This window comes from Brassica napus, chromosome C2 (genome assembly GCF_020379485.1).
Source record: "Brassica napus cultivar Da-Ae chromosome C2, Da-Ae, whole genome shotgun sequence".
Classification (NCBI taxonomy): Eukaryota; Viridiplantae; Streptophyta; class Magnoliopsida; order Brassicales; family Brassicaceae; genus Brassica; species Brassica napus.
The window spans coordinates 18,538-43,816 of record NC_063445.1 but is presented as its reverse complement, the minus strand read 5'-3'; the positions used below and the strand labels follow the sequence as shown (position 1 = coordinate 43,816).

The 25,279-nt window shown below is 37.9% G+C and overlaps 4 protein-coding genes and 1 long non-coding RNA gene across 7 annotated transcripts; 4 read left to right on the top strand and 1 right to left on the bottom strand.

Annotated features, from left to right (window-relative positions):
* The first annotated feature begins 266 nt into the window (after positions 1-266).
* Positions 267-1,086, top strand: LOC106422728 (non-classical arabinogalactan protein 30). The gene has a single exon (XM_013863505.3). It carries the CDS (start codon positions 328-330, stop codon positions 889-891), a length of 564 nt encoding a protein of 187 aa, XP_013718959.1. The 5' UTR covers positions 267-327; the 3' UTR covers positions 892-1,086.
* Positions 1,087-1,211: 125 nt separating this feature from the next.
* On the bottom strand, positions 1,212-2,567 carry LOC106422666 (KRR1 small subunit processome component). The gene is made up of 5 exons (XM_013863443.3): positions 2,178-2,567; positions 2,029-2,097; positions 1,893-1,949; positions 1,588-1,626; positions 1,212-1,482 (listed from the first exon to the last, which is right to left on the bottom strand). The coding sequence occupies exons 1-5, from the start codon at positions 2,472-2,474 to the stop codon at positions 1,357-1,359; spliced, it is 588 nt and encodes a 195-aa protein (XP_013718897.1). The 5' UTR covers positions 2,475-2,567; the 3' UTR covers positions 1,212-1,356.
* Positions 2,568-2,830: 263 nt separating this feature from the next.
* Positions 2,831-15,724, top strand: LOC106380844 (anaphase-promoting complex subunit 1-like). The gene is made up of 37 exons (XM_048748558.1): positions 2,831-3,295; positions 3,552-3,615; positions 3,839-3,923; positions 4,127-4,335; positions 4,518-4,623; positions 4,711-4,829; positions 5,430-5,614; positions 5,722-5,791; positions 5,881-6,045; positions 6,213-6,682; positions 6,750-7,209; positions 7,311-7,649; positions 8,117-8,200; positions 8,620-8,712; positions 8,803-8,862; positions 9,152-9,250; positions 9,431-9,571; positions 10,005-10,085; positions 10,321-10,392; positions 10,770-10,841; positions 11,130-11,223; positions 11,291-11,364; positions 12,184-12,234; positions 12,351-12,428; positions 12,524-12,645; positions 12,718-12,878; positions 12,954-13,030; positions 13,159-13,272; positions 13,356-13,457; positions 13,647-13,787; positions 13,949-14,122; positions 14,203-14,266; positions 14,352-14,491; positions 14,597-14,754; positions 14,848-14,926; positions 15,012-15,110; positions 15,179-15,724. Exons 1-37 carry the CDS (start codon positions 3,084-3,086, stop codon positions 15,557-15,559), a joined length of 5,295 nt encoding a protein of 1,764 aa, XP_048604515.1. The 5' UTR covers positions 2,831-3,083; the 3' UTR covers positions 15,560-15,724.
* A 694-nt stretch (positions 15,725-16,418) lies between these two features.
* On the top strand, positions 16,419-18,079 carry LOC106379248. Its single transcript, XR_007319925.1, has 2 exons — positions 16,419-17,196; positions 17,765-18,079. It is a non-coding gene; the product is annotated as an uncharacterized LOC106379248 (long non-coding RNA).
* Positions 18,080-18,243: 164 nt separating this feature from the next.
* Positions 18,244-24,918, top strand: BNAANNG01390D. 3 transcript variants are annotated; one of them, XM_013863543.3, is made up of 24 exons: positions 18,248-18,472; positions 18,575-18,690; positions 18,869-18,953; positions 19,172-19,225; positions 19,364-19,455; positions 19,549-19,652; positions 19,925-20,000; positions 20,447-20,876; positions 21,027-21,359; positions 21,436-21,636; positions 21,758-21,856; positions 21,942-22,014; positions 22,090-22,217; positions 22,315-22,585; positions 22,673-22,905; positions 22,993-23,117; positions 23,220-23,337; positions 23,554-23,609; positions 23,709-23,802; positions 23,880-24,057; positions 24,127-24,195; positions 24,268-24,371; positions 24,455-24,517; positions 24,624-24,918. In XM_013863543.3, exons 1-24 carry the CDS (start codon positions 18,392-18,394, stop codon positions 24,729-24,731), a joined length of 3,291 nt encoding a protein of 1,096 aa, XP_013718997.1. In that variant the 5' UTR covers positions 18,248-18,391; the 3' UTR covers positions 24,732-24,918. The 3 variants fall into 3 exon arrangements, with proteins under 3 accessions (XP_013718996.1, XP_013718997.1, XP_048604516.1); XM_048748559.1 differs by having other exon boundaries at positions 21,436-21,640; positions 21,762-21,856; XM_013863542.3 differs by having other exon boundaries at positions 18,244-18,472; positions 21,942-22,217.
* The last annotated feature ends 361 nt before the right edge of the window (positions 24,919-25,279 follow it).

Here is a 25,279-nt window from a genome sequence, read left to right as displayed (position 1 = left end):
AATCATGAGGTCACAGAGGATAGAGAATTAGACAAACAATAATTTATAATATTTTACACCGTTGACAAAGAAAATGGCAGTCACGTAATAAGCAGCATTGCCTCCATTTTCATACAAGACATGTAAACTCCTCAATTAGTTGCACTCACGTCCTAATACAAATTATACAATTTGTCAATGCCCCCACAAATGTCGGTTTAAAGAATTATTCACACAAATTATAATAGAAAACACAGTCTCCATATGTTTTGTATATATACGTATATTTCTCTACCTTGAATCACAAGAAACATAGGACTAAAAACATTTTCCAAGAAACAAGAAAACATGGACCCACGAGTCTTGCCCTTCTCCGTTCTCGCCATCCTCATCGCAGCCACGACTTTAGCCAACGGCTACTCCCCTCCTCCTCCTCCTACTCCTCCAACCACCGCATACCCCGCCGCGAAAACGGTAGAAGCTGCAGTGGAAGGAATGGTGTACTGCCAATCCTGCGACAAGTACGGATCATGGTCCTTGGCCGGAGCAGAAGCCATAGCCGGAGCCAAGATCAGCGTCATCTGCAAGAACCACAGGCAGCAAGTGAGCTTCTACAAAGTCTTCCAAACCGACTCCTACGGTCACTTCTACGGCGAGCTCAAAGGCCTTAAAATGAGTCAGCATTTCTTGGACCATCCTCTCCACGCTTGCCGTGCCAAGCTCGTCTCCTCTCCACGCGAGGATTGCAATCTCTTCTCCAACATTAACAATGCTTTGGACGGTGCTTCGCTTAGGTATGAGGAGAAGAGGGTAAAGTGGAAGAACTATGAGGCTGTGGTTTACGCCGCTGGTCCGTTGGCTTTCCGTCCTGACCATTGTCCCGAGAGTACTGCACCAGCACCTACTTACTGATGATTCGTGTTTTGGTGTTGAGAGATTGATGATATATACTAATTTTATATAATGTTTTTGAGTTGGTTCTTCCTTTTTTTTTTATATGGTTTGTCAATTGTTTTGTAAGATGAGTTACGTGTTGAGTATGGGACTCTTGTGACTCGTTATTATCGACCTTCCTCAGTTTAATATAATGTATAATCATTAGCCATATCAAAAACACTATAACCAAGTTTTAAGACAAAGATATGTTTGAAAGGTAAAACAACAACAAAGAGTTTTCAACAACTTTTTTATTTTTTGACATCAAGAGGTTCAGGGCCGAAACTTGTAATCCCTTAGACTCGAAATCACAACATATAATATTAGTTTCGTCAAAGCAGTCACTCAAACCGGAAACTCTGACACAATGACTATGGATCCTTTCCGGTTGAGATAAAAACCTCTGGATGGAGTTCTAAACATTTACACAACAGAGAGGTACTAAAACCTATTATATTCAGCATTTATAATTGTCAAAGGATCCCAACTAGTACTCTCTATGTATCCCACAATCCTTCTGAGTTTTCTGAGAGCTTTAAAAGAACCCATCGCGGCTACTGTATTTCCCTGTTAATTAGATGCAGATAAACCCCAAGCAAAATATCACAATAAAGAAGAAGATAAAATGTATTAAAGAAGTGAGACACTTGCAAAAGAGACGCACACTGTTACCTGAACTAGAATGTAACAGTTGGTTAATGTTTCCAGCGCCTGCATGTAGCCAAAATAATTAAGACTTGAAGCAAGAGTTTGCATAACAAATACAAAGCATCACTAAGGATAACATTTTTATCATTCCTAATTCTTTTTCTTTCTCATTCCTTATTTTTGTAGAGCATTATATAACCAAATTGTTCTTCATTAAATATGAGAAAGAACAATCATTCTGTTTCATTTCTACTATTTTATTTATATCCGTTCTATTATGCTCTAAGCATCTTATACTAATCAATCATAGGGCATAGAACTACACAGACCTTCAATGTAGAATAATCAGGACCCACAAGCCGCTGCCTTCTTCTAACAAATCTTTCCTGAAAAAATTAGTCTTACATTATGCAGGACTCATTCATTGCCATTGTCAGATACATACCAAAGTGACTGAAACTATACCTTTTTACGAACCATTTTTCGGATATTGATGATATCATAACTCATGTCATCTTTCAGAATCTTGATTGCCTGTAAAATCCATAAATAATCATTATAATTTTACAGACAAATAAAAGAGAAACAACAAAAGCTAATAATAAAATAAATACCTGAGGAGCAGGGACACTTCTGGAGAGAAGCCTAAGCAAATCCCTAGCTTTGACAATGATGTAAGGATCTCTTGTCTTCTTGGTCGTTGAACCAGTCATAGTACCTTCAACTACGCTGAGCTTGCAGGAGACTCCGTACTCCTTGAGAGCGGATTTGACACTTTGCCAACACGCCTGAAGATAAGTCTCTATGTAGCGAGGATAGCGTCTGGAGAAGGAGCTGACTTCGAGCATACCGGTTGGATTCCATGCCGGATCAAACTTCTCGATTCTCCAATGGTTGATATACTCCGCCATTGACGATGCTAGTTAATAGTATTCTTGTATGTAGGGTTTATGTAAACAGATGGCTTCTAAGAAAGCATTTATGTTTGGTTTAATTATATTACCTCCTTGGACCAAAATAAATTTAACCGGACCGAATTAAAACTGTGATGTATCGAATTTACCGGACCAACCTAAACCAAATTTAGTTAATATTTACATAAATAAACCTCTGTCTATGCATATTTACGTAAATCAGTCAGAAAGTTGTCTTAGTGGGCCCATCTGTTGACCTGGTCAACGACCAAAAAGGCGGGAAATGTATTAAATTTTGGACCTTCAATTTTATTTAATTTCCTTTTATTTATTTCTCCTTTTCTTTTCGTTCGATTCCAGGTTTGCTTTGCAGCACTCTGCACAGAAGGTGTTCGATTAAATTCCTCAGAGAGAATCTCTCCCTCTTTCACTGAGGCTGAATCTTCTGACTTGCGATGCGTTTCCTAAGTTACCTCCCGTGTCTGCTTTGACCTCTCGCCTACTAGTGTTTTAAGCTCGAAGACCACGGAGAAAGAGCGGGAGAGTGCAATTGAACTTCTTCAATCTCCAATTGACTCTTCGCGAAGCTCTTTTGGAGAGAAACCAATGTCTCCAGGGGTTCGCACGCTCACCGTCCTCGGAAAGTTCAAACCTTTCGGTCTGATTGCTGAAGCTACCGACTCGAATCCTAACGTGGCCGAGTCATACCAGTATTTTCTGTTCGATCCTGATCTCACCGGCCAGCGAGACGATGATGACGGCAATGAAGCTAACTTCTCGCGGCAGAGAGAGCATGAGCTCTTCATCCGAGACAATCGGTAAGAAGGGTATCATTAGATTTAATCGAGGCTGATTACTTTATTACTATCAACCACTAGTGAATTCATCATTTACATTTAGAATGTGTTTTGTTTTTCTTCAATAATGTCTCTTTATTATAGTAATATGTGCTGGGTTATGCTTAGGTAGAAGCTAATGTCATTGTGTGTTTGATGTAGCGGCATAACGTATCTTGCTGACTTTTTGATTGTATCTGTTCCTGACGATGATTTTTTTTTTTTAAATTGATGATAGCATAATCTGGACAAGCGGTTCACGAGTGCTCAAGCGGTTTACCTTGTCTTCTCCCATCATCAAGGTAATTTCCATAACAAGCTGGACTCTTTGTCTCCAATGTTTGAAAATGTAGCTATGTCTCAACTATGCTTTCTTCCTTATTGGTGGGATGTGTTAGATTCGTTTTTTTTCCGGTGAAGCTGTTCTGTGTGTTGCTCACTGAGTTAAATAAAGTACCTAAGCTTTCTTTTTCACTTGTTTGATGGGTGACAATGACCGTTTTAACTCGTGTTTTTATGCCATAGGCATGCTGGAGTCACCTGGGTCGAGGAGCAGAAGCTTTGCTCTGTGTCTTACAAATTGGTTGTTTAACAATATACAACACGTCAGGTTAGTGTGGCTAGATACTTCTGAACTATAATATTTCCCTTCTTATCTTACTTTTTCATAAGACCTAATGAAGTAGACCAAACGATCCCATATCTTTACTTATCGGCTGGATCTATATACATGCTATTCTTCTCGTTTGCGAGGTTTCAGCTGAGGTATTTACTTTTTATTTTTATTTTTATCTTTGGCATTTTGAGCTGCAGGGGAAGTTGTAGCTGTTCCACTTCCACGTACTGTCATATCAATATGGCCTCTACCGTTTGGTGTACTTCTCCAGCAAGGTGCTGAAGTGAATCCATCCTCGAGTATTCCATTTTCTTCTGCTAGCCCCACTCTTGGTTCTCGTGAGATGCTGCGCAAAAGAGACATGCCTTCCCATCTGATTCTCAGAGACCCATTAGAAGAACCTGAGGTAAATGATCTAATATGTTTAGATTCTTCTTCTCAACTTTATTCCTACTTCATGCCAGTCTTGTTTTTAGTTCGAGACTTGAATAATTTCGTTGATGTTATCTCAGCAGCATATAGATTTTTCTGGTTATGAAATGTTTGGTTATATGTTGCATGTGGTGACTCATCTAAATAACTTTCCAGCCAATCTATCTAGAAGAGAGGGGAAAGTTGAACATAATGAGGGACTATGATGAGAGAACAATTTGGTCTAGTGACCGTTTATCTCTGATGACCTCGTATAACAAAGGTTTGTCATCCTCTTCTCCATTCAGGCTGAACTCGCCACATGCTCTTGTCATTTTTACATCGAAGTACTCTGTCTCGGGTTTTTCAGGGAAGATGCAACATTCTGTGTGGGCAGTAGAATGCGTTGTTCCTGATACTGTTTTCCCGAAACGAGTATCTTTTCGCAGAATATGGCAAGCTAAAGGCGCTAAGAAAGCTGCATCTAAGGTGACTATGATATCTTTTTAGAAGAAGATTATTTATGTATTTGGTAGGCTGCTGGACAAGGTTTAGGATCTCTTTTTATAACATGTGGTGAATTTTCATGGCTATGCGCTGCTGATAACTAAATCAAGGCTAAAGATTGTCTCGTAAATGTTTCGGGAACCTCTACCTAAGCGATGCTCTTTGAATGCACTATCTTAGACCTCTTAGTTATCTTGGATAGGATAGCTTGCTCATTATTCTTGTTCTGTAGACATCACCTTCATAAAGCACGTTTGCTTGGGCATCCAGTCTCCAAAATATATTGCCTTCTCAATATTTTGTTCTTTAGAATGATTTGTTATTCAAGTAGATTCGGGTTTTGGGGCCACTAAATATCTTGCTACATGAGATCAGTAAACCCTTCGGCCTTGACTGCTTGTGCTACCAATGCTGATTTTTCTTGTATTTTCGAGTTCCTTTCATTAGATGTGTGCTCTTGCAAATATATATATACTGTACTTTTGTAATTTTGTTTTTGTTTGTTGACTTTGAATGGGAGAAAGATCTGTGGGCTCTGTTGCTGAAGTCTTTACTCTTTTTATTGGTTTCAATATATCGCAGGTCTTTTTGGCAACTGATGATGCAGTCCCAGTAATTTGCTTTCTGATTCTAGAACAACAGAAGCTGTTATCAGTGGGACTCCAAACTGTTGAGATCAATAATGAAATTCTGTTTGACGTTAAGCCTGACATAAGCTGGAGTATATCTGCAATTGCTGCTGCACCTGTTGTTGTGACACGTTCTCAGTAAATTCCTATCCACATTTTTTTTTGCCTCTTTGTCACTGTAAGTGACACTTTTCTGTTGTCATATTGAGTGTTTGTCCAATCTTTTTTTTTCCATTTTCTTGCAGAGTGAAAATAGGACTGCTTCCACATTTGGATATTGTTGTTTTATCTCCGGAAAATGACCTCTTTCTTTATGTAGGTTCTTGCTACGTACCATATTGTTTTCTTTGTTAAATACCACAGTTATGTCCCATGCTAAATTGATTTATCTCTATTATTTGTAGTCAGGAAAACAATGCCTCTGTAGGTATGTGCTGCCTTCTTGGTTGGGGGAAAGTCTTGTTTCTGGTGAGTCTGCAAAAACAGATTCAGGTTCCCGGGATCTGAAGATCACAGGATTGTCTGATGCGGTCTTAGGATGTATCAATCTGTCAGTAAATCATTCACAGGTTTGTCACACAGATGTCAATCCTTTGAAATTCAAAATAATTAGTTTTGTTAACTACCTTAGTGTTGCTCTATCCTTATGAACTCAAATCACGTGATGTTGCAGCTGAGTTACTGTTCCGAACTTCGCTACTTGTTTATTAATTTACCGTTTATATTACTCTTGTAGATCTTTCGGTGTGCGTTAACTGGTAACCCTTCATCTTCACTTGCAAACGATTGCATAGCAGCCATAGCTGAGGGATTACGATCCGATTTGTACAAGTTGTTTCTCTCTCTTCTTTGGGGACATGGTTATTCTTACCAGAAGGGTTCCAGTATTCATTTTGAATGGGAAGCGTTATGCAACATTTTTCTGGGGATCTGTCAAAAACGTACTAGTGTGCATCTGAAGCAACTCAAAACATCATCAGAGTCCTCCTGGGAGTTTCTTCTCAGCAGCAAGTTCCATAAGACCTATTCTAGGTTTCACACTCGTATCACTTCAATCAATCCCTCGGATCTGGAAGAAACTGCCCCATTTTGTACTAAGACTAGTAGTGGAGAAAGACCAGACAACTCATTTGAATTAATGGTCCAGAGTTTAGATTGTCTTCATGCAGTGTATGAGAGTTTGAAGATGGATAATCTACGAAAACAGTAAGCACATTGGCTCCTAATATATATATATGATTTTCCCTTTTAAACTTTTGACATCTATGTGCAGGGATCTGCATCACCTAGCTGTTTTATTGTGCAATATTGCCAAGTTTCTGGGTGAGAAGTGTTACATAGATCACTACTTACGTGATTTTCCTCGTCTTTCCAAAATTACTGGGGCATGCACAACCCTTTCTTCGAGCAGAAAACCTCCAAATATATTCAGATGGCTTGAGAACTGTTTAAGACGTGGATGTTTATCCACAAACCTTGATGACCTCCCAGATTTGATCCGTAAAGATGGGTGTTCCATTGTGAGCTGGGCAAGGAAAATTGTTTCCTTCTACAGTGTGTTATTTGGTGATAAGCCAGTAGGAAAGAAACTTTCGTCAGGGGTCCCCTGTAATATTGCCCCCGGATCATATTCCAGTAACGAGGAACTTACTGTCTTAGCTATGGCTGGAGAGAGATTTGGGCTTCATCAACTGGATTTGCTACCTTCCGGTGTATCTCTCCCTTTAAGACATGTAAGTTGGAATATTTAGATACTTCTGGATGAAAGGAATTTATAGGTGGAAATGATCAGTGTGCTGATCTTTTGCATAACATTTTGTCCTTTTTTTTGAAGGCACTGGATAGCTGTCGAGAATCTCCTCCAGCTGACTGGCCAGCAATTGCTTATGTGCTTCTTGGTCGAGAAGATATGGCCCAATCCGTCTTCAGAAACTTGAGCTCATCTAAGGAATTTGAGATGCAGTCAAATACGAGTTTAATATCCATGTCCATACCCTACATGCTGCATTTGCATCCAGTAATTGTTCCATCCTCCTTATCTGAGTCAATTGGCTTGGAAAACGCTAAGATTGAGGATACAAATTCTGTGGATGGTTCTGTGATAGATGGAATGGAGCATATCTTCAACTCCTATACGCAGTTGCGGTATGGCCGTGATCTACGACTGAATGAGGTAATATCTACACCCCTATTCGGAAACTAATAATCTACTAGCGCAGTGGTTACAGTGTGTAATGTTCGGAACTCTTTCTGTAGTCTGCCATATATACTTTTGCAGATTTTCTAGCTAGGCTTGGGTTGCTTTAAAATGTTTCACAATTACTTATTTATTTGTAGTACACTCTGTACCTTGTCTGGCGTTTGTTGGTTGTACATCTGGGTTAAGTTTATTATATATCATAAGACGTTGACGTGCTCCTGCGTTTGCTACTTTGATTTGATGTGTTTTGCATTGAAATTTCTTGCTACTTTTGTTTTCTGTATTAATGATTTAATGGACGATTACAAAGTTTCATTGTGTGTTACCATTCCTCATCTGTTAGGCATTGCTGGTTGGGTTTTCAGCACTTGATTTAAGGATAGACTAATATTCTTTCTCTTGATGTTCTCTTTATCTTTTGTTTTTCCTTCGCATGTTAGGTTCGGCGTCTTTTGTGTTCTGCACGACCTGTGGTAATTCAAACGTCTGCTAACCCTACTATATCTGATCAAGAGCAGCAACAGGTGCAAATCGATAAATGTCCATTTCTATTGTTACTTTCTAAATCTTCAACTAATTTCAAAGTTAAGATATAAAATAGGAAAAGTTATAATCCAATTAAATTGCTACATGTTTTCTTTATCGCTGATTATGTTTACTTATTATTTTCTTATTTTAACTCTTTGGTGCTACTAAATAATATATTAGAGAGAAAATGTTAATAGTTTATGTTCCATTGATATGCTTTCACATCAGCTTTTCTAATTAAATTTCCAAAATTTAATCAATGCTAATTAGTATTTAGAAACCGAAGTAAGATGCAGCTGCACTTGTGTTTCTTGACATGGAAGAAGCCAGCGTTTAGTTTTCGCTATTTTAGATCTTCATGGTCTGTACAACTCTCTTTAATATTCAGTGTCACTTTATATTTCCATTTGTACAGGACCAGCTTTGGCGTATAGCACAGAGGACTGCTGTGCTCCCCCTCGGACGTGGAGCATTCACATTATCAACAATCCACACGCTTTTAACTGAGGCAAAGTTTTATCTAACGAAAGCTATACCTGTTTTTTTATCACTTTTAAGGTCTCCTTCAAGATTTACATTGTCTCTGCCTTTTTTGCAGGCGTTTACTGTACCAAAGCTTGTTTTGGCTGGTCGCCTGCCTGCCCAACAAAATGCCGTGGTACGTAAATTTGTTATTATTAAGTACGAGGACTATAGAAACATACTATATGCTCTAATTTACATGAAATAATTTTTTTTGGGGTTCAATTTACATGAAATATTATTTTTGCAAATGGCTTATCTTACAACTGCGAAGATGGAAGTTATAATTTGCATGAAACGGCAATTTCAAGAAATAAATAGAATAAATCAATTTTGCCTACACTATGGCTTTCCCCAGAATTCAATTTCTGATTTATAACTACTTTAACCAATCTAATAGTTTAGGTTGCATGGTTCCCTTACAGGTTAATCTAGATCCAAACATCAGGAATATCCAAGAACTTAAGACCTGGCCAGAGTTTCATAATGCTGTTGCTGCTGGGTTACGACTGGCACCGCTTCAGGTTTGTGTTGTGTATTTTAGGCGTTTTGTGTCCTTAATTAATTTATCTGTGAGAAGTTACAGAGCATGCAACAAACTGTGACAAATGATATCAAAATGTATGTGTTGTCATGCAGAAAATTCCGTTTTTTCATCCGGGCGCAATTAATCTAGTTATGTTTCTTCTTACATTTTGGTGCAGGGAAAGGTGTCCAGAACGTGGATTAAATACAATAAACCTGCAGAGCCAAATGCTGTTCATGCTGGACTTCTGTTCGGGCTGGGATTACAGGGATATTTGCATGTGTTAAACCTTAGTGACATATACCAATATTTCACTCAGGTTTGTTTCTGGCTCCGTTTTCCGTTGAGTTATTTATTTCCCTTCCCAGCGGTTAATAATAGCTTAGGACGTGCTAATTGAGCCTAATACTCTGCTGAGTTGAGCATCAAGTTACTCTGGCTTGTGATTGAAGTTATTACAAGTTTTACCCGTTTACATCTTTGGGATTAGCACATGTCATATATAGTTGTGATCACATATGTGGCTTCGAGGAGATATGAAATAATGAATGCAACATTAGACTACTATAATTAAGGGAGAAGTTTTCCATGTCTGTCTCATTTGATAATTGACGTCGTTTGATCTTTATCATAAAAAATAGAAAGATGGAATAACTTCCTATTCGCTTATACTTAAGTGTATTTTTTCCGTTTGATAAGTTCAAACACAAATTTATTCATGACCTTAATTGCTTCCACCCTTGGTCTTTTAGGACCATGAGAGCACCACGGTAGGTTTGATGCTTGGTCTGGCAGCGTCGTACAGGAGAACCATGCAACCTGAGATTGCAAAGGTAGAGGTTCCGCTTTATATTCTTGTCAACCAAAAACCCCTTTTAGGATATCCATAATCTTCCATATGAACATACTTTGGGATCTACTACATAGAATTGTGGATGATCAACGTTTCTAAGAAATGTTAACTCTCATTTATGCACCGAGATGCTAATGTTTCTTACTAGCATCTTAATAAAAAAATTATTCTAGCTCTGTAACTTCCCTAAGAACTTACTTTTCTTTGAATAACAGGCTCTCTTTTTCCATGTTCCTGCTCGATACCAAGCTTCATATGCTGAGTTTGAGATACCAACACTTCTACAGGTATAAGATTGCTGTGATGTTACTTATAGAAATAATTTGAGTTCTCTACAAGCAGTTACTGAAACTGGAAGTTGTTTGACTTGCATTTGCTATGTGATTCACTTACATATGCTAAAAGTAAAGATATATACATATTCACATCACGTTATTTCAATTTTCTTTTGTTTGTTTATTTGATGATTCTGACATCGTTAGTTCTGGCATTTTCTAAAGTTTTCTTGACTTGATATTTTATTTACGCCGTATGTTAACATATGTGCCAATATGCAACGCCTTACTGGCATCTTTGGATTATTCATTTTTACTTTTTGAAAGTAGGAGTATTATTAACTAGTGACATTTTTTTCACTAACGTACTGTCTTCAATTATTCTCCAGTCTGCAGCTTTAGTCTCCGTCGGCATTCTATTTGAAGGATCGGCACACCTGCAGACAATGCAATTACTTCTGGTAATGTCTCCTGCATGTTTTTTTCCTCACTTATGGTTTAAATTTGATATAGCATTCTTCCAGTCATCAAATGTCATTTTCATTGATACATCATTATTACATGTGAGGTTGGTGTTTTAAACACATTTATAGTTAGAATCTATCTTGTAGTTTGGTTGTGGATCCATTCCTACATGTACAATCTTTGAGTGAGTTAGCTGATGCATATCTTTTAATTTACAATTTAGTTCTTTACAATCCGGTGGATCGTTGCTTATCTTTGAGATCCCACTTCGTACATGTTATCAGGGTGAAATTGGCCGCCGAAGTGCAGGAGACAATGTCCTTGAAAGGGAGGGTTATGCTGTATCTGCAGGATTCTCACTTGGTCTTGTTGCTCTTGGTATGCCTTTTTGTTTTTTAGCCACTGAATTATTTTTTAAAGCTAACTCTACTCTTTTTGGCTCAAGGCCGTGGAGATGATGCGCTCGGTTCTTTGGACTCCTTTGTCAATCGCTTACTTCAGTATCTGGGAGCAAAAGAGGTTAATCTTTAGCCTTCACATTAACTTTATCCCACTCTTAGTTCATTTCCTTTTCTGATAGGAAGTGAATCATATCACACTGGATTTGTAAACGACTTATTCTTAGGTCCACCCCCTAGGGTGAACCTCTAGGTTTACCAACCAATAGGATTCTTTTATTTTATATTCGATATCTTTTAAAAAAGAAAACAAAATATTGTCAAATTATATTATGTTTTTAAAATTAAAAAGTAAAAAAAAAAAATAGTAATAATTACAAAAAAAAATATTTTACGTCGTCAGCATAACATTAAACCCTAAACCCTTGGATAAACCCTAAACTCTAGGATAAATCCAAAACTCTAAATCAAAATCACTATACACTAAAACATTCAAGCGTTTAGGGTTTTAGTGTTTTTTATTTAGAGTTTAGGATTTATCCAAGGGTTTAGGGTTTACCCAAGGGTTTAGGGTTTACCCAAGGGTTTAGGATTTACCCAAGGGTTTAGGATTTACCCAAGGGTTTAGGGTTTATCCAAGGGTTTAGGGTTTAGGATTTAGGGTTTAGGGATTAGGATTTAGGGTTTAGTATTTTATTGAGAACATTAAAAAAAAAATTTTTTTAATTCTTTTTTCTGTAACTATTATCTTTTTTTATTTTAAAAACATAATATAATTTGAGAATATTTTGTTTCCTTTTTTAAAAGATATCGAATTTGAAATAATGAAATCCTATTGGTTGGTGAACCTAGAGGTTCACCCTAGGGAGTGAACCCAAGAATGACTCTTTGTAAACAATATATATATGTTGTACTGGAAAACTTCTTTAACTCCCTACAGGAAAGATCTCTCCTTGCACCATCAAATGAAGATCTCCGAAGTGCTGCACAGGTTTCCTTGCTTTTCTGTTCTTCATATATTCTTTTGTGAAGCTTTTGTTGTGTATAAACACGTGCCTGAACACTTACTGAATTATAATTATGCGATCATCATTTTTTCTGTCTCAGGTAACAGACGGAAGCACTCCAAATGTTAATATAACTGCACCTGGAGCCATAATCGCACTCGCATTAATGTATCTTAAGGTCGGTCTTGAGGATGGTTCGAAGTTTACCCTTTACTTTTTTTTGTGCGGTTTTCCTGTAGACTTTCAGAAAGCTTTATATATTGTTTGTTGCAGACAGACTCAGAGGTCATCTTCTCGAAGCTCTCAATTCCACAAACACATTACGAACTGGAGTGCGTAAGGCCTGATTTCATAATGCTCCGTGTCATTGCTCGGAACTTGATAATGTGGAGCAGGTATGTTCTCATCTTGCCTAATTTGGAGTGCTGATTCTTCTGAGATCAAGTCTAATAGAATTCGTATTATAGGATCCGTCCTACAAGTGATTGGATCCAGTCTCAAGTTCCCGAATTTGTCAAAAATGGTGTCAGCCGCCTCCAAGATGACATGGATGATATGTATGAAGTGGACGTTGAAGCCCTAGTGCAGGCATATGTCAATATAGTGGCGGGGGCATGCATTTCACTTGGTAAATCTACTTCTTCTGAGACATAAGTCTGTAATATCGCATGATAGATATGACATGTATTGTTGTTTCTGATAGGGCTGAGATTTGCTGGTACTAGGGATGGAAATGCTCGTGACTTACTTAACAACTATGCTCTCTATCTTTTGAATGAGGTACATCATCCTTTGAAACGTTATATTCGTTATATTCGTTACTCCCTTTTCCTCCTTCAAATGTTAAGAATCCTCTGGGTTTCCTTCTGGTCATCTCAATGCGAGCATATATGTTTCGATGTATGTAGATCAAGCCTGTGTCTGCGCCACCTGCAAGTGGATTTCTCAAGGGAATAGCTAAACATGTTGATCGGGGAACGCTTGAAATGTGTCTTTATCTTATCGTTCTTTCCCTTTCAGTGGTAATGCTTCTTTTGAAATCTCCTGTCCAGCAATTTTCAGTTTTAAAGTCGGTAAAATTATGTGGAAGGACTAACTTGTGTAGGTCATGGCGGGATCTGGAGACTTGCAAATATTTCGGTTGTTGAGATTTCTCCGCAGCCGAAACTCTGCTGATGGACATGCTAACTATGGCACTCAAATGGCGGTGAGCACTTTTGTTGTAAATTAATATTCCTTCCCTTCATGTAATTTAATTGCTTTGTATTTTGTTTCTGAAGTTGGGATGTTATAATCATGTATTTTCTGGAGCAGTTATCTATATATCCTCTTGTTGATTAAATGCCTTTATTTTTATTTTTAAATATGAGACAGCATAGTGTTTTTTTTTCTTTAGGTGAGCTTAGCCACGGGTTTCTTATTTCTTGGAGGTGGTATGCGAACATTTTCAACAAATAACGGCTCACTTGCTATGTTGCTTATCACTCTCTATCCGCGGTTGCCTTCTGGACCAAATGACAATCGTTGTCACCTCCAGGCAAGTTTAAATAATCTTATTTAGTCTCCGCATCGCTCCTTTTGTGCCTGGATTGGTTATTATCGCTGACTGATGTCATTTCTATGGAAGCAGGAGTTGTGGTTTGTGACTTGGTTTCCAAGTTTTGTCGTGATAATGCAATTTTTTGTTTTCATTTTTAGGCATTCAGGCATTTATATGTCCTTGCAACAGAAGCTCGTTGGCTGCAGACTATTGATGTTGATTCCGGTTTGCCTGTATATGCCCCTGTAGAAGTCACAGTAAAGGAAACAGAGCTATATTCTGAAACAAGATATTGCGAGGTTACACCGTGCATTCTTCCAGAGCGTGCTATTGTAAGGAAGTTTCAACAACTTTCCCTCTCTTTCACCGATTCCATATGATTTACCTGAAAAAATGTATATGTATCCTGCAGCTAAAGAGAATTTGTGTATGTGGTCCCCGATACTGGCCCCAACAAGTTGAGCTTGTCCCAGAAGGTAATTGATTCGTTTGCATATATATGTATATTCTTTTGGCCATTTTGTCTAGCTGGTCTTATAATGTTGACCCGATGAAACACAGAGAAACATTGGTGGAGCTTTGGGGACAAGAGTGATCCCTTCAACTCTGGTGTTATATATGTCAAAAGGAAAGTAGGAGCTTGTTCGTATGTTGATGATCCAGTTGGGTGTCAGTCACTGCTTTCACGAGCAATGCACAAGGTTGTAACCCCACCCCATCATATACTCACAGCTCAGATATACTCATTTTCAATCTAGAGAAACGGACTCTGATACAGGTTTATTACATGCTTTCCGTGATAACAGGTTTTTGGTTTAAGAACTCTGGACGAATCTAACATGCTTGCTAATAGTCATAGAGAACTGGATTCTGATAGCGTTGATCACTTGGTCAGCACTTTCTCATCTGATCCAAGCCTAATAGCCTTTGCACAGTTGTGCTGTGACAAATCTTGGAATGACAGGTAACTACCATTTCATCCTTTTTCTCTTTCTCCTCACTGTCCATGTCATAACATAGTTCAGTAGTTTTGTCTTAACAACCCCATTTTCTGCAGATCTGATTCTGATTTCAAGGAGTTCTGTCTGCAAGTTTTGTTTGACTGTATAAGCAAGGATAGACCAGCTCTTTTGCAGGTAAGTCACTTTATTTTTCAATGGTTATTTACTGTTTGGAACATTCTTATTGCTTCATTTGGCATATGTAACATGATTCTTGTAGGTTTATTTATCTTTGTATACAACCATTGGTTCAATGGCTGATCTGCTCGTCAAAAGCCATAGTAATGTGTGTGATTCACTTTCCATCTCAAGCCTGAAGGTAATTGATTTTACATTTTGTATAATCTGATTTGGTTTTCTATCATTTGATCTAACTGATGATCACAGGTTGCTCTTGCCTACAACGAGGCGGTATCAAGTGGAAGATTGGCCTCCTCTTCAGGTGGCTTTGTTCAATCAATCTTCTTAGCATCACTAGGGAAACGGTGTGAAGAGATTTTGAATAGCTCAACCGAGCTGAAGACTAATTTGAGAGATTATTTAACCTCAGAGGCATGGCCTGATGATCAGAAAGACTTAATCCTTCTCTCATGGTACTTGAAATGGTTCAGCGTACCGTCTCCATCGATCATCAAAGCAGCAGTGGAGAAGATCAAGTCCAAGTCCAAGATCTCAGCTTCGGCTATACCTTTGTTACGATTAGTGTTACCTAGTACGCATGTTAGTGCGATTAGAGAAATTGATAGGGTCTTTTTTTCCATTGATTGAAACAAGTGCATTGTGAAAACATGATTATGGTTCTCTTTTTTCTTCTAATTTTTAGTTATTGGCTGCTAATTAGCTGATAATCTTTGAGTGAAACAATGGTGACAGCCTCCAAGTATCTATTTAACTCTGCTGCTGCTGCATCAATTAATTATTCTTTTGTTTTTCTTTAGCATGATCAACACGAATGACGTCGTACGAACAATATAAATATTAATGGGCCTCGTTTATAGTTTATTGGGCTGATCAGAGTGACGTAGCTCTTATGCCTCGTAACGACGTCGTAAGGAACAATCAATACGAACGATGTCGTAGGAACAATACTTTTGTCATTTAAAAGTTGGAATGGGCTTTATAATTCAACCTCTTATGTCGCAGCCCAACGGGCATTTTCGAGAGAAGAACGCTGACTAGTAAGTAAACTAAACTCACCCGTGACAGCGCATCCAATTCGTAGACAGTTAATCTACCGTTAGATAATCATCCAACGGCTACTAATGGAACACAGAAAATACGAACGTTGTAAAAAGAACCGTTACGTCGCGCAGTCCAACAGGCTTTTTCGAGAAACGAGCGCTGACATAGACAATTTATCTACCGTTAGATTCATTTAACGGCTACTAATGAAAGTCAGAAAATACGAACGTTGTAAAAAGTTACGTCGCGCAGTCCAACGGGCTTTTTTGAGAGACGAGCGCTAACGTAGACAAAATATCTACCGTTAGATCTCTAACCTAATCATCCAACGGCTACTAATGGAAGTCAGAAAATACGAACGTTGTAAGAAGAGCCGTTAGGATCCTCTCCTTATAAATAGAGGCGCTCTCTTGCCTTCTTCTCTTCATCCACAATCTCTCACACAGAAAGAAAAAATCAAATACGCAAGAAAAGTTAGAATCTGTAGGAGAGAGAGCAAACATGCCTGAGCAAGTAAGAGGTATGATGATCTTCACTTCACCTCCTCCTTTGTTCCCCATAGCCTAAAGAGGAAAGCCTCAGCCTCCTATTAACCGGCCCATCACATAAAGATTCCGAGCCCAGCTTGATTTCTTATTAACCGGCCCATCATCCGAAGCTTCCGAGCCCAAGCCCAGCTTGATTTCCTTAGGTATAAAATTTCTTTAATTAGTCTTTTTTTTTCCCTCCTGATTTTTTTTTTTCAAATGTTTTTGTTTTAGTCAAATCCAAAAATTATCACTCTCTTTTAAATGTTTTTGTTTTGGGGAGATTGTATATTTACTTGATGGACAATGGAAGAAGCTTATGTGTATATTCATAGTGTGAAAACAGTTAGAAACTAGCGTCCTGTCCTTTGATCGTTAGAGAGGTTAAGGTTCCATTTGACTTTACACTTATGAGATCACTTTGTTATTCCTAATCAAATCTTGGCACAATATACAGTTTCCCCTCGTGTTTTTTTTGGTTAAAAACAGTATCATCTTTTGTATTTGCATGTTTAAAAAAAAAAAAAAATCTTCAACGTAAATGCTTGCTTGTTTGCAATCATGGTGTGCATGTTTGATTGTTTGTTTCTTTGCTGGCGAGATTGGAGATGGTCAGGAGGATTTTGAGAAGTGAAAGGTGATTGAAGTAGGATGTCAATGAAGATGGTTCGTAACTCCATTGATGTCACTTAAAAGGTATACACTAAGCTCATCAATACATTAACACTAAATTACTCCATTGAAGAAGAACTAAATTACACTAGGAGGTTGGTGTGGAATCTAGGTCGTATTGAACTTATCTTGTAAATGTGTATAGTGTCACTCTCGTATAGTGAAGTGGTTCGCAGTTAAGTAAACATTGAATTAGGGATTAAACCAAACCAAGCATTGATTACATTACATGATTAGCTACTCTAACTGTAAAGTAGTGAAACTTGTAGTTCTCATTAGTAGATACCTTGGGTGTTCAACTTGTTGCCGTATGGAATCTTATGGATGCTTTGAACTAATGTTTTATTACATAACTAGTATTAGTATACTCGTCTAAGAATTTTTCAATTAGTTTCCCTAGCACTTTTGCGTAGAAGTTGGATCCATAACCATAACTAGATGATGCTCATATTGGAAATTAAATTAGCCATAGCTAGATATTTCATATCCTCGACAGTATAACTTCGATAGTATAATTTGGTAGTTCTAGTTTCCTCAAATGTTGTGCATTCAGTTTGATCTCTTGCATTTAATATTGTTGGTTTTGTTTCAGGAAGTGAAAGAACATACATTAGAGGCAAGGAGTCAGCAAATGGAGGCCAGAACTTGAAGAAGAGTATGAAGATCGTGAAGAAGTCTTACTCTCTAATAATCTCCAACGTCAAGTTCTTATCTGATTCATTACATTTAGGATTGTACTCCTTGATGACAACTTCTGTATCAATTTAACTCTAAATCAAGTTGACCTTTCTACTTTGTAAAATCAAATTATTTGTCGTCTTTTTTTTTTTGTAAGTATATATCTCTAAATGTTGTGTGTATTTTTAAATCAAGTACTTTGTAATTTTACAGTTTAAATTAGTTGAAATTTTACAATTTTATTACTCAAAATAAACAGATACACAAAATCTCAATTGTTCAGAAAAGAATAAAAAGAAACCACCTGAAAAACCTGAACCGAACCGAATTTTATGGTTGAACCGGAAACCGGTTTAACTAAAAACATCTTCTTCTCCGATTCATTTTCAAATCGAAGCTGAATTTTTTTTTGATTTCTCCGATTAAAACTCCCGACGAACAATTCGATCAAAGCTTCGATTGAGCATTCATTCTACCTTCGTTTAAACGACAAATTGATCGCCGGAAGAGAGAGAGAGCAATCTCAGCTCAATTTCCCTTGATGTTCGTCAGAAAATTTCTGCAGAAAGCCTCCGGCGATGGTGGTCAGAAGCCTCCTCCATCTCCAGCTCCCCCGCCACGTGTACTCCCTCCCTTCTATCTTATCTTATAGATCATTTTTCTATATAAAGTTATTTAATTTGCAAATTAATATGTTAAAGGAGATAACTTTTACTTTTTGCAGGGATGTTTGATAAAAGAAGTGTTGGATCCTCGTATCGTCTCCCACTATGGGATACCTTCGACGGCGTCTATTCTTGCCTTTGACTCTATTCAATCCCTCTTGGCTGTGGGAACACTGTAAGTGTTCTTCTTCAACCTTGAATCGGTTTATGTGAAATGGGGAGACTTTATAAAAAGTTTGGATAGTTGAATCTTTACTCTAGCTCTTCACGTTACTTACTATACTAGTTATGATGATGATAGAAGAAAGGTTCAGCTTTAAAAAAAGTAATGCTTTTTGCTAATTGTTTGCTAGAGATGGAAGGATAAAAGTGATTGGTGGTGATAACATTGAGGCGGTTCTTGCATCTCCTAAGCAGTTACCTTTCAAAAACTTAGAGGTTTGTTGTAATTGGTTCAACTCTTGGTTTGTTGGTTCTCCTTCTCTATCTCCTGATGTGCTTCTAGCTTAATTTCCTTCTTAATAGTATTTCTTTAGTGTATTCCTTTCTGATGAGATCAACTTATGTTGTGAACTTGAGTAAATATTACAGTCCTCCCGCTTTGTGCTCCCAATTATCTCTAACTCCACCTGATGTTATATATATTTTTTTAACAGTTCATTGAGAACCAAGGCTTTCTGGTCAGCATCTCAAACGAAAACGATATTCAGGTATCAGTTCAGTATGATGTTTGAAATTTAATTTCTGTATTATCCAGAGATGTCTTCACTTCTTTTTGACCTTCTTCACTCAATTTTGTTCAACAATCTATCTGATTGACTACGTTAATAAATTTGAATTATTATTAGGTTTGGGACTTGGATCTTAGGCAGACTATGTCAAGCTTACACTGGGAGTCAAACATTACTGCGTTTTCAATCCTTCCCGGCACCGGTTACATGTACTGAGCTTGTTAAGATGACAATTCGAACCGATGTTATTTCATTGACACTTACTATGGCGTCGTTAATTAATTTTATCATCTCGTTCACAGGTATGTTGGTGATGAGTATGGTACGGTGTCTGTTGTAAAATACAATGCTGACGAAGGAAAATTAGTGCATCTTCCTTATTATGTTCCAACTGATGCTTTAGCGGGTATGTGGTTTCTCTTTCAACCCGATGATCACATGTGTCTAGAATCTTTATTAAGTTTAGAAAGTATCAGGATTGAGTAGTTTGATTATTAGTTAATGTCTATCTGCCTCCAAACTATTTGCACGATAAATTTATGTCTGGGTACTTTTTTCTTATAAACCTTACATGAGTACCATGTCCTCTTGGTAGAATTTGATGCAATACACAAAAAGACCTTCCCTGTTCTTACTTGTTCTTTTTACATATTTTCTACCATTTCCCTCTTTTTGCAGAAGCAGCGGGGCTTTCATCACCTATTGAGTATCCTGTTGTCGGACTTCTTTCTCAGCCTTGTTCGAGGGGAACTAGGTGAGAACATCTTTATTTTGATTTGTGTACTTATTCTTGTGACCTGTAGATGGAAAGCATTTGTGCCTCTCAAACTTACTATCTGAACTTGTCATAGCATTTGTGAAATCACATCTTTACCAAAATAAGCTGATCTTTTCCTACTGTCTCTATCAGTTCTTTACTTTTGTGATCCTATCTCCCTTACTGTTATTTTTAAAATTAGTAAGGTATCTGAGTCTTGTTAAGCCGAAAGGAATAAAAGCAACAGCATGTCTAACTTGTGAGACATTGTTTTATTTTTGGTATAGTTGTGATTCTAGTACTGCCATATAAATTCTTCTTTTTGATATGCTATTTTTTTTTTTTTTGAATTGATTTGATATGCTATTTCAGTGTGCAATAATAAGCTACAATACATCTTCGTATGGTTATTTTTTAATGAATTGTAAAGAATTATCCTGCAGGTTGTTGATCGCATTTTCAAATGGATTACTTTTTATTTGGGATGCATCAGAAGATCGCGTCGAGTTAGTTCGAGGAAACAAAGACCTACCTATGGAGGGTAAGACAGTCGATGTTTCTCTGGAAGCCTCACACGATGAGCTTTCTGATCTTAAGCTAGATGGAAAAGAGATAAGTTCTTTGTGTTGGGCATCAGCTGATGGTTCAGTTCTTGCTGTTGGTTATGTCGATGGAGATATATTATTTTGGGATTTCTCTGATGGGAAGAATGTGAAGGTATCTAATAATGCTGTTAAGTTACAGTTGTCTTCGGCGGAGAAAAGACTTCCTGTCATTGTTATGCATTGGGGTTTGGATGTATCTCGCAAGAATTGTGGTGGAAAACTCTTTATCTATGGTGGTGATATCGTTGGTTCTGACGAAGTACTGACGGTAAGAACTCAACACCTAGTTTAAAAGTTTCATAGTCCCATATTGTTGAACTCGGGAGAAATATAAAATGGATCGTCGTTTTAAATTCTTACCTTGTCTGTGCAAATGCATATCCTAACATGATGTCTTTTTACTGATCTTCTTATGCAGATGTTGGCTCTGGATTGGTCTTCTGGTATGGGAGGTCTGAAATGTGTTGGCCGTGTTGACCTGACCCTTAGTGGTTCATTTGCTGATATGGTCTTGTCTCCAATTGCTAGTTCAAGGCAAAGTGGGGTGTTTTTATTTCTGCTGACGAATCCAGGACAATTGCAAGCGTACGATGATACCTCTCTGGCTTCTCTGATGTCTCAGAAAGAGAATAATATTTCTGTTTCTCCCCTGCCATATCCAATGGTTGTACCAACGATGGATCCACGTATCACCGTAGCAATGTTTGCTGCATTAAATGTTAACGATAAGCCGTCACTGGCTCTTTCCGAGGTAGTCCCTCCACATTTTTTTTTTATGTTGTTGCTTTCCAGTGTGAAGCGATTAATTTATATTTTATTCTTGATAGGTAGTCTTAGCTGCAAAATCTCGAACGCCACGTACTCCATCTGGAGAAAGGGCGCAATGGCCTCTAACAGGTGGTGTTCCAGGCCACATTGATGACTACAAGCTTGAGAGACTGTACATTGCAGGATATCAAGATGGGTCTGTGCGAATATGGGATGCAACCTATCCATGTCTGTCTCTTATTTATGACTTGAAGCCAAAGGTATGAATGCTGTAACTTTCCTTCTTTTTGAAGTTTATCTTAAAAACTTGTGTGTAAGCTGGTTGATATTTGATGAGAATTTTTCCTGCAATTAATTACTTCTTCCTTTATCAATGATCAGGCAAATGGTATTGAGATAACTGGAGTAGATGCATCAGTAACAGCAGTTACCTTCTGTTCTAAGACTTCTTGTTTGGCTGTTGGTAACGAATGTGGTATGGTAAGAAGACCTGTTTCTATTGATACTTTCTTGATTCCAGCTTTCAGTGCGCATCTGATTCTCTCTCATTTTTCTGTCTCTGTAGGTTCGTCTTCTCAAGTTGGTCGGCCATAAAAGTGGAGGAACTTTGGAAGTTGTTACCAACACTGACAAACAAGGTTTGGAACTTTTTACAACGTTGACTGTACAGATTTGCTCTGTTGTATCTCATGCGTTAGGTTTATTTCTTGTAGCTCACCGTTTGGATCAAGAAGATGGACCTCAATGGTTGGCAGCGTATTCTTTCCTGACTTCCCCAGTTTGCACCCTGCGATTTGTACAGTCTACAAGAAGGCTTGTTGTGGGATTTAAATGTGGCAAGGTATGGATTTAACATCCGTTTCTAAATCTCCGCATACAGCCGCTCTCTTTAGTTGAAAGTGTTTCAAACTATTTCTACTTTTCATTTCATATTTCAGGTTGCAATGCTTGACATTAGTGCGCCATCAGTAATGTTCGTTACAGATAGCTTATCTGACACCGGTTTCCCAATCAAGTCACTCTGTGTGAAATCCCCTTCAGCTCCAACTGATCAGGATTCCATAAATTCCGAAGCTCTTGATGATTTTATCTTGTGTGCGATGACTAAAGATGGACAGACCACTCTTATTGATGGAAATACTGGGAAAATACTCGCCTCATGCTTGAGACCTCTGAAGAACCCAACTGCGATTTGTATGCACATTATAGGTAGTTTGTCTGTTACTAACATAAACTGTGTTTATATGCATCTATTAAATAGATAAAACTGAAATGCCCAGTGACTGTAATTTGCAGAGGACTGCTATGATAAAACTGAAATGCCCAGTGAAAAACCAGCTGAAAATCCATCTGAGAAGGAGAAACATGAGAACAAATCTCATATGACCAGTGAAAGTGAGAGTCATTCACCAGGTGGTGAACAGACTGCTGTTACAGAAACAAAACTTGCTGACCAGAGATTTGCGAATTCATTATTTCTCATGTGTTCTGAGGATGCACTACGCTTGTATTCCCTAAAATTGTCTCAGGTATATTGGAGAATCTATCTTGATTTATGGTTCCTGGAATGTCTTGTTGACTTTGTCTGATAACAAGGACTTACTTTCAATACGTAGGGAAGTTTTGAGAGCATTATGGAGGTAAGCGTTTCAAGGCCGTGTTGCTGGATGGGAATCCTAAAGAAGGATGAAAGGGAATGTGCTGTACTCCTACTTTACCGAACAGGGCATATTGAAATAAGGTGATGTTCTAACTGGCTTCCACAAATACAATATACATGCCAGATAAAATGTAGTTACCAAATCGAATCAGCTTTAAAAGAATGGTTTGCTTATGTGAACAGATCTTTCCCGGATCTTGAAGTTGTGGGAGAAAGCTCTTTGCCGTCACTTCTTAGGTGGAACTTTAAGCCTAACATGGAGAAGACAGTATGTTCAGATGATTTAGGCCATCTCGTCCTGGTGAGACTTCCTAATATACTTTCTAGAAGAGAGCTTTTACCTGTTACTGCCCTCAATAATTTGTGAATCAGATAAATCGATGAGACCATTGGATGCTTCCCAGTTTTATGGGGCTTTGTTGGTTTGGTTGTCTTAGTTAGATATTGGCATGTATAATACTATGAGAGAATATTTAATTTCTCAGATGTTTAGGACTTATAAAAGCTAAATCTACAGGTAAATGGTTGTGAAGTTGCAATCCTCTCGTTTCTGGCCCATGCAAACGGATTCAGGTACTGGCTTACTAGTTCTCCGTAAATAACTAGAATTTGCATACTTAGCGAGCAAAGTAGCAGTTAAGGTACTAATACCTAGCTCTGTGTTCAACTCAGAATCCCGGAGTCTTTACCTTTGCTTCATGACAAAGTCCTTGCAGCCGCTGCCGACGCTACCTTTAGCCATTTCCCTGTCCATAAGAAAGACCAGGTACATGTTCTGTTTTCACATGTGAACCCTTTTTTCTTTATCTCCATGATTTTGCTATAAAGTGTATGTGATCACAGGATGGCACTCCCAAATTCCTAAGTGGCATTATTAAAGGCTTCAGGTCAAGCAGTGAACAGAAGGTGGACCACCAAATACAAGATTTCTCCCACCTGGGAAACATCTTTTCTAATCCGCCATACTTAAAGCCTTCTGATACCGATCACGACGATGAAAAGATTGTCGAGCTAAACATAGGTTTGTAATATCTTTGCTAAGTTACTCATCCTCTGTTTTCACCTGTGACTAAAAGTGCTTCTTCTGTAGATGACATCGAGATAGATGAACCTCTGAGCATCTTGCCCTTAACCGAGAAAGACAAAAAGGAAAATAAAGGTAAATATTCATATTATCATGTTTTATTATCATAGTGAATGCATCAGACGAATTTGTAAGGCCTCTTTGCAGATAAGAGAACAGATAAGGAAAGACTGTTTGACGGTGCATCCAGTGATGCACAACCCAAAACGAGAACAGTTGATGAGATAAAGGCCAAATACAGAAAAGCAGGGGTGAGTCAAAACCAATTCTATCTTTCACCCCAAAAAGCTCTTTTGCTTTCTGTGTCTTAACATGTTTGTGGTTGTTTTTACAGGAAACCTCAGCAATAGCTTCACAAGCAAAGGACAAACTTCTTGAGCGTGGAGAAAAACTCGAGGTTATACATCTTCATTTAAACTGACATGTTCCCAAGCTGTGTATAACACACTGATTCTAACTACGAAACATAACTTTATTTGTTTGGTCTGTTTTAATAATACCAGAGGATCAGCCAACGCACAGCTGAGCTTCAAGACGGTGCTGAGAACTTTGCATCGATGGCACATGAACTTGCTAAGCAAATGGAGAAGCGAAAATGGTGGAACATATGAGAAAGCTCTGTTTCTTCCATGTGCATGTTTGCGTAATCATTTTGACAATTGCAGGTTCTTGCGTATATAAACTAATCATCTAATATTTTCCACAGGGTGCAGTTTCTCTTTCATTTTTTAATCAATCAAATTTGTAATGTAGTGACAAAACAGAGCAACCAGATTATATTAATCACTTGATTTGATATGAGTGGGTGTTTTCCCTTGAGGCCCAATCTATTATTATGATAGGTCATGTAACATGGGCCACAATGAACCAACTCCCATAAAGGCACAAACGCCAAGTGAGCTTTGGTTGACCACACATTCTCTGTTATTTAACTCATTGGCTCATGACTAAAACCCTAAAGCTAAAGCCCACAGGTTCCTGTACTTTATTTCTGGTTAGTTGTTACACAACAACGCTATCTCCGAAGCCACACATTCATACATATCTCTTGTCTGCTGATAAGACCATCTGCAATAGGAGTCCGTTAAAGATCCTTAGCTCCACATCCAATGTTTATCAGATTAAAAAACTATTATTTGAGTAACATAATACAAGGATT